The 17,199-nt window shown below is 38.8% G+C and overlaps 1 protein-coding gene across 2 annotated transcripts in view; it reads right to left on the bottom strand.

Moving 5' to 3' along the window:
• The window catches only part of UBR1 (ubiquitin protein ligase E3 component n-recognin 1), a 135,207-nt gene extending 118,236 nt beyond the window's left edge, over positions 1-16,971 (bottom strand). Inside the window, exon 1 of one of the 2 annotated variants that reach the window (XM_043919189.1) lies at positions 16,760-16,971. In XM_043919189.1, coding sequence (XP_043775124.1) covers positions 16,760-16,840 — 81 coding nt within the window. In that variant the 5' untranslated portion in view covers positions 16,841-16,971. Of the gene's footprint in view, positions 1-16,607; positions 16,691-16,759 lie in introns of those variants that run through there. The other variant, XM_043919190.1, reaches the window with a different exon arrangement.
• Between the last annotated feature and the right edge of the window lie 228 nt (positions 16,972-17,199).

The raw sequence follows: 17,199 nt of genomic DNA, 5'->3' as shown, positions 1-17,199 counted from the left end.
TACTGGAGTGGGTTGTCAATTGATTTTTTAAAAAAGGAAACCAACATAGTTCAAAAAAGACAGCAATTTTCAAAAATGGTGCAGGAGTAATTAGATATCCTAACTGAAAAAATTAACTTCAACCCATACTTCACACCATACACAAAAATTAATTGGAAATCGATCACAGATTTAAATGTAATAACTAAAACTGTAAAATTTCTTGATAAAAACATAGAAGAAAACTCTTTGATATCCTCTGGGAGGGCAAAGATTTCTTGGACAGGGCACAAAGAGCACTAACCATGAAAAAAAATGGATAAAACAGAATTAATCAAAATTAAAACTTTCTATTTCTCAAAATAAACATGAATAACTGGTATCCAGTTTTGCTACTCACTGTGCATTTTTCAAATTTTCATACAATCAAACTGTGAAAGATAAATTTTAGAGCAGATATATATTAAAATGAATAAGGAAAACAACAGAATGGGAAAGACTAGAGATCTCTTCAAGAAAATTAGAGATACCAAGGGAACATTTCATGCAAAAATGGGCTCAATAAAGGACAGAAATGGTAGGGACCTAACAGAAGCAGAAGATACTAAGAAGAGGTGGCGAGAATACACAGAACTGTACAAAAAAGATCTTCACAACCCAGATAATCATGATGGTGTGATCACTTACCTAGAGCCAGACATCCTGGAATGTGAAGTCAAGTGGGCCTTAGAAAGCATCACTACAAACAAAGATAGTGGATGTGATGGACTTCCAGTTGAGCTATTTCAAATCTTAAAGGATGATGCTGTGAAAATGCTGCACTCAATATGCCAGCAAATTTGGAAAACTCAGCAGTGGCCACAGGACTGGAAAAGGTCAGTTTTCATTCCAATCCCTAAGAAAGGCAATGCCAAAGAATGCTCAAACTACCGCACAATTGCACTCATCTCACACGCTAGTAAAGTAATGCTCAAAATTCTCCAAGCCAGGCTTCAGCAATACGTGAACCGAGAACTTCCAGATGTTCAAGCTGGTTTTAGAAAAGGCAGAGGAACCAGAGATCAAATTGCCAATATCCGCTGGATCATCAAAAAAGCAAGAGAGTTCCAGAAAAACATCTATTTCTGCTTTATTGATTATGCCAAAGCCTTTGACTGTGTGAATCACAATAAACTGTGGAAAATTCTGAAAGAGATGGGAATACCAGACCACCTGACCTGCCTCTTGGGAAACCTGTATGCAGGTCAGGAAGCAAGAGTTAGAACAGGACATGGAACAACAGACTGGTTCCAAATCGGGAAAGGAGTACGTCAAGGCTGTATATTGTCACCCTGCTTATTTAACTTATATGCAGAGTACATCATGAGAAATGCTGGGCTGGAAGAAGCACAAGCTGGAACCAAGACTGCCGGGAGAAATATCAATAACCTCAGATATGCAGATGACACCACCTTTATGGCAGAAAAGTGAAGAGGAACTAAAAAGCCTCTTGATGAAAGTGAAAGAGGAGAGTGAAAAAGTTGGCTTAAGCTTAACATTCAGAAAACTAAGATCATGGCATCTGGTCCCAACACCTCATGGGAAATAGATGGGGAGACAGTGGAAACAGTGTCAGACTTTATTTTTTGGGGCTCCAAAATCATTGCAGATGGTGACTGCAGCCATGAAATTAAAAGACGCTTACTCCTTGGACTGAACTGAACTGAACTGAACTACTCCTTGGAAGGAAAGTTATGACCAACCTAGATAGCATATCAAAAAGCAGAGACATTACTTTGCCAACAAAGGTCCATCTAGTCAAGGCTATGGTTTTTCCAGTGGTCATGTATGGATGTGAGTTGGACTGTGAAGAAATCTGAGCGCTGAAAAATTGATGCTTTTGAACTGTGGTGTTGGAGAAGACTCTTGAGAGTCCCTTGGACTGCAAGGAGATCCAACCAGTCCATCCTAAAGCAGATCAGTCCTGGGTGTTCATTGGAAGGACTGATGTTGAAGCTGAAACTCCAATATTTTGGCCACCTCATGCGAAGAGTTGACTCATTGGAAAAGACCCTGATGCTGGGAAGGATTGGGGGCAGGAGGAGAAGGGGACGACAGAGGATGAGATGGCTAGATGGCATCACTGACTCGATGGACATGTGTTTGAGTAAACTCCGGGAGTTGGTGATGGACAGGGAGGCCTGGCGTGCTGTGATTCATGGGGTCGCAGAGAGTTGGACACGACTGAGCGACTGAACTGAACTGATGTTAAAATGAACATGTCCCTACTTCTTAAATTGAGCTACCGCTTCTATGAATTACATAGAAATAGGAGGCAACTATGAAGCATATTTATCATATACTAACCCAACTTGCCAACAGAGGATAGAGCACCCACCCACAGCTATCTACATAGCTAAAGTCCTGGCCCTTTCAGCATTCGAATATCCTGATCCCAAGAAGTAAGACTGACTGTTCAGGCCATTGGTAGTGTTACTGAAGTGAAAACTATCAAGAGAAATGAAAGAATCCTAGAAAAAATAATAGGGGTGGAAAACTAGGACTCTTCAGTCTTTAAAAACAAAGGCTAGATAACATTTATAAAATCATGAAGAGTTCTGACAGGGTGAACACATACTTGTTCACTATATCTTAGAGTAAATAACAGGTGCCCCTTTGAAGTGTTAAAAAACAATTTTCAGGACAAAGAAAAGGAATCAGAAATCTATTCAACTATGATACACTCATAAAACTTGTCTAAGGAGTTTTATAAGCTGACATACAATTAGAATTAATCATTAACAAGGGAAAGGCATAAATCGAGAGACTGCAACTGTACTATATACATAAAATAGGTAACAAATAAGAATGTAGTGTATAGCACAGGGAACTCCACTCAATACTCTGTAATGGCCTATTATGGGAAAAGAATCTAAAGAGAGTGGATATATGTGCATGTGCGTGTGTCTGTGTATGTGTGTATATATATATATATATACATAAAACTGATTCACTTTGTGTATACCCGAAACTAACACAACATTGTAAATCAACTATACTCCAATAAAATTTTTTTTAAAAAAAGAATTTACATAAAGTTCCATCACAAGTAACTAAGGAAAGTTACAGATATTTGATTATACATAAGGCTGAGTTTGCTCTCCTGAAGCTCAATATGCCTCCATAAGTTCAACTCTATAAAACTTTATGTAAAACATATTATATTAGAATTAGGTATTATTGTAGAAATTAAATTAGCCTGTCCTCTCAGAAGGACAATTTTAATAATTATTAAAATTTTTAATTTATATAAACTTTGACTCAGAAATTCCCACTTCGAGGAATCTGTTCCTCAGATAAACTCAAATACGTAAAAAGAAATATATACAAGTATTTTATTTGCAGGATTATAATAATAAAAGGCTAGAAACAACTTAAATGTGCCATAACAAGAGCTGAATAAATCATGGCACACAAATTCAATGCAGCCATTATAAAAAAGGGAGGGGGCACAGGTTTAAATGTACTAATATAAAACCTTCTTCAAGCTATATGGTTAAATAAAAAGCAAACAGTACAAAACAGTGAATATTGTATGCTACCATTTATAAAGAAAGACGTGAAGAGAAGGAGATATATCAGTATATGCTCACACAAGAGTAGACAATTTCTGAAAGGGTTCAAAATACATTGTTAACAGCAGAAATAGGCCTCTATTTATTTTTCACTGTATAAACATTTTTACTATTTCACTTTTTTAACCATATGTATTATCTATCAAAAATCATCTTAAAGTTTTTTCAATCCACACATTTCATGTACAAAGTTATTCATAACACGAAAAAAATCTGAGTGTCTATCAATAAGGGAATAGTTTAAAGAAATGGAGGAAATCTATCATTTAACCAGATCTACTCAACTGTAAAAATATATGTATATATTCCATTGTGTCCACTATATCACTTGTAACTGTGAAAAAACAAAGTCCACCTAAATGTTTATCAATAAAGTGTACATCCACAGTATTATATGCAGTCAGAAGGTCAAAAAATACTGTAGACTGAAAAAAGCAAGTTTAAAATAATATAATTTCATTTTTGTAAAAGCAAAAACAAACCTCTAAATATTTATACATTTCTACACATTTGAGTTTCTTAATTCAACATGTACATATATGTAGAGATATATTTATATATCTGTATAGATACATGTATCATTAAGTTTCCTAAACACAGAATAAGTGTCTAGAAAGAGAAACATCAAATTGTTAACAGTGGTTATATGGAGAAAAGAACTGAGGGAAAGGTCTCAGAATTTTCACTTTTTACTTTAAACAATGTTATACTGTTTGACATTGTTTGACAAGTATTAATAATGCAATCAAGAGGGGGAAAAAAAAACTCTAAAAAAACCATAGGAGATACATCCATTAAAATGATGCCAAAAAGTCTCAAAGCGTCTCCCTTTAAGATACTTATTAAGAACAAAGGGAAAAGGCAGTAACTATAGAGAAACCTTGCAGATACCAACTTAACCAAGTGATTAAGATAAATATCACCAGTAATAAGAAATATTGATATCAAGAATCCCTTGATATGATATACTGAGAAGGATATGGTACCATTTTATGTTATTCTTGCCAAAAACATATACCCTCCTTCCAAACATAAGAGAATATCCAACCCAAACTGGGAACATTGTGCAAAGTAACTGCCCAATATTCTTGAGCAGTCTTGCTGAGGTCATTAAGAATAAGGAAAAATCAAGACACTGTTATAAACTGAAAGGAGACTATGGAGAAACTGAGACACTGTTACATACTGGATGAAACAAACAGGTGAGAGGTAAGGTAGTAACCTTGATAGGATCCTGGAAGAGAAGAAGGACATTAGTAGGAAAACTGGTAAAATTTGAATAAGGACTGTGTTTAGTTCGTAGAAATATGAACTTCCTAACCCTAATAACTGTACTATTTTATGTGAGATGCTAACATTAGGGGGTGCGGGGGTTAAGGATATAATGCAACTGCCTGTGCTACTTTTGTAAGTTTTCTTAAAGTCTAAAATGAGTTCAAAATAAGAAGTTTGAAAAAGAGAGATGATATTGAAGATGTCTATTTCCACCTAGTGGAAAGGCAGGAAAGATATACAGTTCATTAAAGTAGGTTACAAAGTAGCATGTATAAAATCTCATTTGGTTATATACTATATATATTATGGGAAAAAATTTAGTAGGAATATATACCAAAATGTTAACAGTAGTGAGTAGTGGGATTTTAGCATATTTTCATGGAATTTGTATGTTTGCTTACCTAATAACAAAATATTTACAGTGATTCCATATTTTGGGAGCAATTTTTTAATTATAAAATTAAAAATATTTTACTGAGACCTTTTTTAAAAAAACCAACTATACCTTCCAATATTCTAACTTCAATTTTTATATGGTACTCACAAACCAATAACTCATGTTTGCATACTTGACAATAACTGTAACTAGAAGATTTAACATTCTATGTTGTACCTGAAGTTCTTTTCTTCAAAGAGCATTTTTTAAAAAATTCTCTAAATATTTAGTACTATACACCAAAAACCTTTTTCTGTCCTATCTAATTATGGAAGGCACAGAACTAGTTTCTAATCTAGTTTTCAAGAGTGTTTTTAAGAACATGAGAAACTTGAGAATCACCAAAAACCTCAGGGATCTATTCTGGTTCAATTCCTTCATTTAAAACTGAGTTATAAGGAAAAAGTAAACTGGCTTGTCCAAGACTGAATACTAACTCTCAGGGTCAGGAACAGAAGTTCTGGGTATCCTGACTCTCAGAGTTCAGTGCTCATTCTACTTAATCAAATATAAAGACATAATTCATTTAAATTTACCCATAAGACTTGATCAATTTCACTTTAATAGTAAAACAAAAAAAAAAGCTTTGCCTTCTTTTTAAAATTTCCCTCTAAATAAAGCCTCTTTAGCTAGCAAATGCCTAACATTCATGGATACCACTAAATGTTCTTAAATTTTATCTCTGTCATTACACATCTTAGTCTGAGGAACCAACATTGTAAAATGCTATCTTTACAGAATTGGCTGATTTGGACAGAATGTCTGGGTGTTGATGCCTTCAACACCTTCTCCACTGACTTTACCACTAGCTCTCTATCCTTCTACCTCACCTCTTCCTTAAAGTCCATTTAGTTCTAAACTCACCTCCATGAATACCTCACTAACCAACCTAAGGAAATTTCTCTCTCCCATAAGTCCAAAACAGCACTAACTAAGGAGGTACACATTCAGAACCTACATCTTTGCTAGATAACATTAGTTACCTTTAAATGCGGACATCAGGCCCCTTCAACCAGACTGTTAGCTCCCTGAGGGAAGGTACTTTACTTCCAAATCCTTGTATCCCCACAAGCCTATCTCAAGTACTTAACACAAGTTCTCAGTCATTGCTGAAAGCCATGGACTTCTTGCTAGAGAGAACAAAGCAAATAACATTAAACCTTCCAAAACTGTTTACAAAATTCTTACAGAAGATAAAGTACAATTATACTGTTTCACAAAAATCCTCTTCTAGATGACTGCCACAACTATGAAAACCTTTTTTCAGCTAAGGTTTCTTTCTTTTTTATCCTCGATAAGAAAAGCTATTCAAGATGTACTTTACTGAGTGACATGTTCAGGAATTACTGGTGACTGGAGTAGGTTTGATTTTGTCTTTGGTTGGTTGCTTTTAGTATTTTCTCCAATTTGAGACATGATAAAGAATTTAAAATTTTCATATTCAGGGGAAAAAACTTTTTTTTTTCTCAATATTTAGATAAGGGAAGACTTTCCTAATTGACTGTTCTGTAAAAACAAGTTCTCATACACTTAAATTCTCAAACATTCCAAATATTTTCCTTGTCCTCACGGAGATTAAAGATATTCTTTCAACTGTGACCCAGGGACTGGGATGCCTGCTTGGGAACATCAGCCTGAAAACGGAACTTACTTTAAGTATACTAGGTCCCTTTTGTTCAAATCACAACTTACACTTCCTGAGATAACTGATGGACATCAACAGTCTTCAGAGGGCCTGCAATTCTGTTTCTAATTCCCCTGATTCAAAGGCATAACAAAATCTGGAGCTTGCAGAATTGCTCATAGCAAGTACTGGATTTGTAACTGGAACACCTCTAGGAACCAAGAAAATTTTTGGTTACACTAAAATTTTTTGTAATACTATCTGACAGATTTATGAAGTTTAAAAACAAGCAAACAACAAAAACCCTAGTTCACCCACTTATCCCATAGGGAAATTGTTTATACCTGATAATCAGCTCCCTAAGCCTGTCTAAAGACTTCCTCTCAGCCAGCTTCCATTCTTACAGCCCAAATTAAACCAAAATCTACCTTCCTGTAACTTTTAAGTTATGCTGCCTGAAATAATCCTGTTACAAGTTACTCTGCTCTTTCACCCAACAACCTATCAAATAAACGAAGATAAATATTAACTCCCATTAGTCTGTTTATTCCAGGGCTAAAAACAGGAAAGTAGAAACTAAAGAAAATTTGTTCATTCCTAGAAATGAAATTTAGCCATCCATAAAGACATGGTATCCAGACCACACTCCATGTTGATTACTCTTTCACAGAACATTTAAAATATACTTCTGTATTTCCCTTATCCTGGACACTAAGCTGCTTAAAGAGATTTTTTTTTTTTTTTTGCTTGCTTTCTTTCTTTTGGCAGTCATATCATGTTATGATGTAGTGAGTTTGCAAAAAACTAAAACCCTCAAACCAGTCACATACAAGAGATTTAGTCCTACACACAAATACCCAGTCCTAGACAAAAGGCTTTATTTTCATGGCAATTAAATCTCACCTTGTTAGTTGTAATGCAAAATCTAGCCTAAGGAGATGTGTGTGTGTCCTATAATATTATTATATCCTTATATTGTTTGTACATATGGTATGTCTACCATGTCTTCAAGGTATTGATAAAATTGTTGTTGTTTTGTTGTTGTCTAGTTGCTAAGTCATGTCCAATTCTTTTGCGAACCCATGGACTGTAGCCCACCAGGTTCCTCTGTCCATGGGATTTCCCAGACAAGAATACTGGAGTGGGTTGCCATTTCCTTTTCCAGAGCATCTTCCTGATACAGGGATCAAACCCAGGTCTCCTGCACTGGCAGGAGGATCCTTTACCACTGAGCCATCAGCCGGAATCAAATGGACAGTAAGTGTGACAACTAAGGCCCCTCTCTCTTCTTCCCTGTTGAAATAATATAGGCATGCTGTCAGCATTCAGTCTTTGAAAGCATCCCATCCCTCCTAGGCCATTCTCTTCCCTTTTTCTCTGACCGCAGGTTCATACTCCAATTTTCAAAGCTCTCCTTAAAGTCTCTTGATGAATGAAATCTGGTTTCCTACACTATGGGGTACATATCTCATATTCTCTTTCTACTGTGTTGAATTAGTATTTCCAAATAAACTAAAATTCTTTCTCAGAGTATGTGTATATAAAAACATAAGTGGAAAAAAAAATACGTGGATAAATTAACAGATTTTTCCTCCTGTGGCTAAAGTCATTTCTAGCTTATCCAACTATACCAAAAGTTCAAAGGAGTTGTAAAAGGTAGTCCATAAAGACACATTAAGTGGCTATAGCCCTACTCCTCCAAACAAGTCAAAGAGACTTCATTCCAAAGAACAGCATTAAGTAAACTATTTGAAGGAGAATTATATTTAAGTGATGAACAGCAGACTCCATTCTGGACAGGGCCTATGTCATTCCTGAATAGCAAGGAGGCACTTAAGAGCAGCACAATAACTCTTCTGAGGTCTTTCAGTAGCATTTATTCAGGGCACTGTATTTCCATAAGCACTGAGCTTACTACAGAGTGTAACAACATTTTAAAAAAATAAAAGGACTGTACCAAATGCTCTTAAATAACAAACTCACCAAATAACTATTGGTTCTTCAATAGGAGGTATGTTAACCACATTATCTTGGAAGAACACGTAGGAGTTCATAGGCATCATTTGGGACTAAAGAGGCCTTAATAGTCTGTTTTAAGCCATCTGAGTTAAAAGCTTAGAGAAAATTGTTTCACAGAGCCCAACATATGATTAATGCCTTCAAAGAAATCTAAGGTAACCCTCAAAGCCAGCACACATAAAGCAAGGATGGGCAGATACACTAGTTCATCCTGTGTCACTGATTTATACACACATCTAGCCAGACAGACTCTCTACACACTGCTGAGAATAAAAACCTCTTTATTTGCAGGACAATGTCTGTTATTAAACATAAGAAGTCACTCTCAAGCGCCAGCTCATCTATAGTAAGTTACTAGAAGGACTGAAGCTGTCACTCTTGACTTGTAGTTTTAGAACTTCATTTATGACTCTACAGAATTTGGTACTGAAAATCAGAATTCTCCCTAGCTGTCTACAACATAAACTAGGAGATGCTTATGGAAAAAAAGCAACAGGCACTAGGCCCTGCTGTGATCTGGTTGGAAAGCGCTTCAGTCTGGACTCAGTAGACTTTGGTTTTCATCTTCGTCTTCTTACTCTAAGTGTGTTCTTACTACAGAAAGCTGTGCTCTGGCCTAAAACAATACAGATACAAATGTCTAAGGAAAAATGCCTCCACACTGAAAATGGTATATAACTTCTCACTCCTTCCTCTCTCAACATTTTAGAGTCAACTATCAACAAAAGACTATGTTATCTTTTAAAGATCCCCTGCACACATGAGAGTGTAGGTAACTTTTCTGTGATTTTTCATAATGATTACTGCACAAACATAACAACAATAAACTTGGGGAAAAAAACAAACAAACCCAAATCTCCCCATTTGGGCACAAAATAACTTCAGCAGCAATAGAAATCTCCTTTATTCTAATGTGGTGGTAGTTACATAGGTATATACATTTGTCAAAACTAATCAATCAAATGCTTCAAATGGAGAATTCCCTGGCAGTCCAGTGGTTAGGACTTCATGCTTTCACTGTCAATGGCCTGGGTTCAATCTCTGTTTGGGGAACTAAGGCCATAAAAACACCTAAAATGGATGCATTTTATGTACATAAATCATACCTCCATAATGTTGATAGTTTTTAAATCCTTCTTCAATTTTAAACTTTTAAGCCTCATTATCTCTTAACCCCTTCAACTCCTATTACCTTTGCTTCCACTTATGTTTCCTCATTCTTTCACTCATTCATTCATTAAAATTCACACACTCAATAAAAAATTTGAAGCACTGTGCTAGGTATCAGAGATACAGACGTGAACAAGAAACATTTCACGTTCTCAAGGAGTTTACTGTCTAGAAGGACAGTCGGAGAGTAAACAGGCAATGCCGAGTACAGCCTGAGACATGCTACATACGAGGAGTATATAAAGGAATGCACAGTGGTACATCTAACCTGGCTCTCCCACCACAAAAAACCTGATGTGCCTCCAAATGTTTCTCAAACTCCCAAATTCCCCTTTGTGACCGTAATCTTCAGTCCCTCCACTTATGCCAATTCCATAACCTTTAATACCTCAAATCCTACCAATTTCCCCAGAACTCCTGTTTTGGCTTTCCTTACCTCCCATTCATCCCAGGCTCCAAGGTTAGCCACTATCCTAATGTGTCCCTCATTCACCTCTCATTCTCCATCCACAATCTCCCTCCCCCAACCACTACAATCTTGCTAAAACAAATCACTTATGTGGATTCTCTTTTATTCACTGCTACTGCTGCTAAGTCACTTCAGTTGTGTCTGACTCTGTGGGACCCCATAGACGGCAGCCCACCAGGCTCCCCCGTCTCTGTAATTCTCTAGGCAAGAACACTGGAGTGGGTTGCCATTGCCTTCTCCAATGCATGAAAGTGAAAAGTGAAGTGAAGTCGCTCAGTCGTGTCTGACTCTGTGGGACCCCATAGACGGCAGCCCACCAGGCTCCCCCGTCTCTGTAATTCTCTAGGCAAGAACACTGGAGTGGGTTGCCATTGCCTTCTCCAATGCATGAAAGTGAAAAGTGAAAGTGAAGTCGCTTTATTCGTTAGGAGTATATATATAAATGTCCGCTGTATCAAGCATATACCAGAACAGATCAGTGAACAAGTCAGACACAATCCTTTCCTTTATGGAACTTACTCCTGGTACGAGAAACAGACGTTTTTTGTGTTTTTTTCAGAACAGACATTTAAACAAATAAAGACAATACAGTAATTACAGATCATAAGTACATTGAAGGAAATAGAGTGCTTTGACAGAGAATGGTAAGAGGAACACATCTTTAGACAAGTATCAAGAAAAGGCAGAGGAAAAACACTACAAAGAACAGCATGCAAAGCACAGCCCTTGAAGTAAGACAGAGATTGGACTTATTTTAGAAACTAGGATGGCTAAAAGTGGATGAAGAAAGTAACAGAAATGAGGGGAGATGGAGGGACTGGATCAGGCAGGATCCTGAAGAACCTGTAATGAGTTTAGATTTTACTCCAAGTAGACAGGAAACCACTGAAGGATTTAGGCAGGAGATTGACATGATCTGATTTAGTCTTTAAAAGAGTACTCTGATTGCTCTGTGGAGAATGGACTGGAAGAGGGCAAAAACAGAAGCTAAGAGACCAGCTAAGAGACCACAGCAGTTGCCTAGGCAACAGATGGTGGCTAGGACTAGAGAGGTGGAGTGGAGAAAGAATGGTCTGTGTTCATGAGCTATCCGGGAAGCGTCACCTACTGAGACAGGGATAACAAAACTTCGTCTGCCTCCCTTCTTTGCCCTCCCCCAAACTCGGTCTTTCCTCACAGTATATGACAAACGCATGCTCATGAATGCTAAAGTCAAAAACTGGGGATCCAGATGTCATGTTTCTTCCCTTTTCTCTCTTGCCTAATCCATAAACAAATCTTTCTACTTCTACCATACTTCCAAAATCTCCCTCCAATCCATCCACTTCTCTTCTCCAGTGACACTGCTCTAGCACAAGCCACCATCAGCTATGGCTTGGCTACTGGAGTTGCATCCTAATTGCTCCTCCATCTGAAACACTTTTCAGACATCCAAGTGGATATATCAGGAAGGCAGTTGGATCTGTGATTGTGGTGCTCAGAAGTGAGATGACCCAGAGATATAAATTTGGGAACTGAATGAATACAGATGGTATTTAAAGCCACAGAACTGGATGAAATCACAAGGACAGAGGATGAACACAGGGAAAAGAACAGAGTTTAGTACTGTATCAGGAGGCATCTTTTGAGATGGACTTAATAAAGAAAATCCAGTTAATGAAGATAGAAGGCAGAAGTTCTGTCAGACCACTCCACATACTATAAATTCCCAACCGCTGTCAGTCTTCACCTTCCTAGACCCAGTAAACCACCTTCTCCCAGAAACTACCCCCGTAACACTGCACTACTCTCCTCTCCTACCTGCTTGGCTGCTGCCTTTCTAGGTCCTTCACCACTTCCTACCCCTGAAATTTAATCATTCCTGTCTCCTTCCTCTTCTCCTTCACTTCCTACCTCTCTCTCCAACTGTCTCTCTCTGTGTATGTACACACACACACACACACACACACACACACTCCTCCTCAAAGATCTTATCCATCCCTACAACCTCAACTTACAACTCTACACTGAGAACTTCCAAATTTTTCTGGCTAAGCCTTAACTTTAAGTGTGGCCTACAGACCAGGACTTCATTCAAATGGCATGCTTGGGAAAATGGAAATTCTCAGACCCCACCCCAGACCAACAGAATCTTAAGCAATGGCTAATCAAATAAATGTCCAATAATTCATACCCATTATTTCTAATACTCTAACATTCTAACAGCTGTGAAAAGAAGTGAAAAGCAAAGGAGAAAAGGAAAGATACACCCATTTGAACGCAGAGTTCCAAAGAATAGCAAGGAGAGATAAGAAAGCCTTCCTCAGTGATCAGTGCAAAGAAGCAGAGGAAAAGAATAGAATGGGAAAGACTAGAGATCTCTTCAAGAAAATTAGAGATACCAAGGGAACATTTCATGAAAAGATGGGCTCAGTAAAGGACAGAAATGGTATGGACCTAAGAGAAGCAGAAGATATTAAGAAGAGGGGGCAAGAATACACAGAAGAACTGTACAAAAAAGATCTTCATGACCCAGATAATCACGATGGTGTGATCACTTACCTAGAGCCAGACATCCTGGAATGTGAAGTCAAGTGGGCCTTAGGAAGCATCATTTTGAACAAAGCTAGTGGAGGTGATGGAATTCCAGTTGAGCTCTTTCAAATCCTAAAAGATGATGCCTCAGCAGAAGCCACAGGACTGGAAAAGGTCAGTTTTCATTCCAATCCCAAAGAAAGGCAATCCCAAAGAATGCTCAAACTACTGCACAATTGCACTCATCTCATACGCTAGCAAAGTAACGATCAAAATTCTCCAAGCCAGGCTTCAGCAATATGTGAGCCGTGAACTTCCAGATGTTCAAGCTGGTTTTAGAAAAGGCAGAGGAACCAGAGATCAAATTGCCAACATCTGCTGGATCATTGAAAAAGCAAGAGAGTTCCAGAAAAACATCCATTTCTGCTTTATTGAGTATACTAAAGCCTTTGACTGTGTGAATCACAATAAACTGTGGAAAATTCTGAAAGAGATGGGAATACCAGACCACCTGACCTGTCTCTTGAGAAATCTGTATGCAGGCCAGGAAGCAACAGTTAGAACTGGACATGGAACAACAGACTGGTTCCAAATCAGGAAAGGAGTACGTCAGGGCTGTATATTGTCACCCTGCTTATTTAACTTATATGCAGAGTACATCATGAGAAATGCTGGGCTGGGCGAAGCACAGCTGGAATCAACATTTCTGGGAGAAATATCAATAGCCTCAGATATGCAGATGACACCACCCTTATGGCAGAGAGTGAAAGGAACTCAAAAGCCTCTTGATGAAAGTGAAAGAGGAGAGTGAAAAAGTTGGCTTAAAGCTCAACATTCAGAAAACTAACATCATGGCATCCGGTCCCATCACTTCATGGGAAATAGATGGGGAAATAGTGGCTGACTTTGTTCTTCTGGGCTCCAAAATCACTGCAGATGGTGATTGCAGCCATGAAATTAAAAGACGCTTACTCCTTGGAAGGAAAGTTATGACCAACCTAGACAGCATATTAAAAAGCAGAGACATTACTTTGCCAACAAAGGTCCATCTAGTCAAGGCTATGGTTTTTCCAGTGGTCATGTATGGATGTGAGAATTGGATTGTAAAGAAAGCTGAGCACTGAAGAATTGATGCTTTTGAACTGCGGTGGTGGAGAAGACTCTTGAGAGTCCCTTGCATTGCAAGGAGATCCAACAGATCCATTCTACAAGAGATCAGTCCTGGTTGTCCACTGGAACGACTGATGAAGCTGAAACTCCAAAAGTTTGGCCACCTGATGTGAAGAACTGACTGATTGGAAAAGACCCTGATGCTGGGAAAGATTGAGGGCAGGAGGAGAAGGGGATGACAGAGGATGAGAGGGTTGGATGGCATCACTGACTCAATGGACATGAGTTGGGGTAACCTCCGGGAGTTGGTGATGGACAGGGAGGCCTGGCGTGCTGCAGTCCATGGGGTTGCAAAGAGTCGGACATGACTGAGCGATTGAACTGAACATTCTGATTGCATGTTATGTGACATCAGAAATTTGAGAAACTTCATGCCTGTTGATAGCAATATGACAAAAAACAAGCTTTCTAAGAAGGAAGTTTGATATAAGAAAAATAGAAATAATAAAACCCAGGGACAAGACTCTAATGGAATTGGTACGATTTCTTAAACCTTTGTAACTGTGCCATATTTACTATTTTTGTTTTCCCCTGCCTCCCAATGGCAATTTAAACTCACATTATTCAAATGTTAAAGAATCTCTGTGCCTCTTTTGCTTAATTAAAAAGAATAAGTAAACTGGAAAGCTTGTATCTCACTCCACAGTCAGGATAAAATTGAAAATGGTATTTTTTTTTTTTTATATTTGTTTTTATTTCTTTCTTTGATTGTTTTGGGTCTTAGTTGCAGCATGTGGGATCTACTTCCCTGACCAGGGATCGAACCCCAGGCCCCCCTGCATGGGGAACATGGAGCCTTAGCCATTGGACCACCAGGGAAGTCCGAAAATGGTATTTTAAAAAAGAACAGGAAAGTAGGAAGATGTCTGGAGTTCTAAAGTAGGTAGAGAGATCCAAGCTAAAAAAGTAATATGGAGGCTTACCACTCACAGGTCTTCATTCACCCTCTCTTGTTTGTTACCAGTGTCTCTAGAGTGTGAGTAACCTGAGGCTACTACATTTCTCTTGTCATTTACCTACTATCTTGCAAAACTCAAAGTCTTGCCCAAAGAAATCTAATGTATCTTGAAGAGTTTGCAACATAATTCCAGCTCGACTCCTGTACCATTATCTACTGTTCTAAGTAAATCCAGTCCAGACTGATGAGGTTTTATTGCATCACCTGCAAGGAATTAACGTATCAAAGTTTTAAATAAATGCTTGTCATCTTTAGCAACACAAAACTACAGTTAACACTTCTGACCACAGCAGTTTCTCCACTCCTTCAAAGATGTAAAATGCACAGGTTTACATTATGACCAGATGTTTCAGCTGCTTCTAAAGTTTCCCTATCTTCCTACTTCTTATCATCCCAAACATATGCTTCCTCCTTTAAGAGGGTGAAATGAGGTTGAACTGTGACTTGGGTTAGAGAATGGTTGCAAGCACTGCCCTAGCTGATGGCCAAACCCTTATTCCAACTTCTTCCCCATCTGACTTTTATCTTCCAGCCCGTCTCTTCAGTCCCTGAGGTGGACTCTCATTTCTGGAGCTCACTCTGTTCTCTCATAAAACAAAACTCAAGTGTCTGCAGGGGTAAAATACTTTAAAAAGTGCTTTTATTAAAACTGCAAACGAAAGAAACATCAGAAAGAAGTGCACATCCCACACTTTTCTACATGCACTAATAAAAGACCAATCAATAAAACTCAACATCAAGCAGTGACCAGTAGTTGAGTATTTTCTATGTTATCTCCCCACTAGGTGCCTGGGGATATCCAGAACATTCCCAAGTGTTGCCCCCTACCTCTTATCCTCCTCAGTCAGCTTTCTGCCTGCAGTCAGACTACTGACTCACATTTACTATCTCTGCCTTCTCATTTACCCCACCCCTCAAATATAAGGGAAAAGCGTAGATGCCGATATTAATTAATGGTATCGCTCTGACCTGAAATGTCTGAACATCCCCTTTTCACCTTTAAAAAACAACGGTAGAAGACGGGTTTCTCCACTGAGGACTGGGCCTGGGTTCTAAAGATACTACAGCGATGTGCTACCCACCGTATCTTGACATGAGTTGACAGTGGCAGCATTCCCTGCCACTATCAGACCCCACCCAGGCAGCTATGCAATACAACACTAGGTGCTGCGTCCTGGACTCCTATCGTCAGGAGGGGTTAACACTGCGTCTATCGGAAAATGGCTCGTCCTCCAAAACCCCCGTACCAGATCATCTAATAACATTACTATTTCTTTCCACATCAGGATAGAGACATGCTTGAACTTGTCAAGGCTAATAAATTACAAAGTCATTATATTCCAGAGAACTGTCCGGAAGGAATGTGAGTGATGACTAACTTTTTATTCTGTGGCTTCCATCCAGATCAATCCACACGACTCCCCATTCCTGTAGCTACCATAAAGGGTGAAGCCCCACATCCTCGTGAGCGCGGTAGGAAGGGACTGGGGTGGGGGGAGGTTACAAAAGGAACTGGCCTTCAGGGACTTACAGACGCCAGTTGCTGAGGGGTCTGCGGCAACTCCGTGCTGACTTCCATCCTCTCTGTGTCCCCAGCCTCCTCGTCCGCCATCTTGAGGGAAACTGACGCCCGCAGTTCCAGACCCCCCGCCAAAGGCGAGTGGAAACCTGTGGCCGGTCCCAGAGACAAGGGGCGACACTTTTACGACGGCCCCTGAAGTTGGGTTTGACGCAGAATCGAAGAGCGACTTCCGGTCCGCTTCCCGGAAGCAGGCGTCACGGCCGGTGTGGCTGGAGGCTTCCCCTGTTTTCTTAGTCACTGGGCTGAGTGAATTAGTGTCCTGGTGGTTTCGATGCTGGGAACTGTTGGATCTACGAGGTAAAAAGCAAATTCAACGTCCATTATAAAAGAAAAAAAAAAAAAGAAAACTGTAGAAGCTAAGTGACAACCTGCCATGGTTCTCTTTCTGG

Source organism: Cervus elaphus, chromosome 12 (genome assembly GCF_910594005.1).
Source record: "Cervus elaphus chromosome 12, mCerEla1.1, whole genome shotgun sequence".
In the NCBI taxonomy this organism is placed as follows: domain Eukaryota; kingdom Metazoa; phylum Chordata; class Mammalia; order Artiodactyla; family Cervidae; genus Cervus; species Cervus elaphus.
The sequence above is the reverse complement of the archived record's forward strand: the minus strand, read 5'-3'. Positions and strand labels throughout refer to the sequence as shown.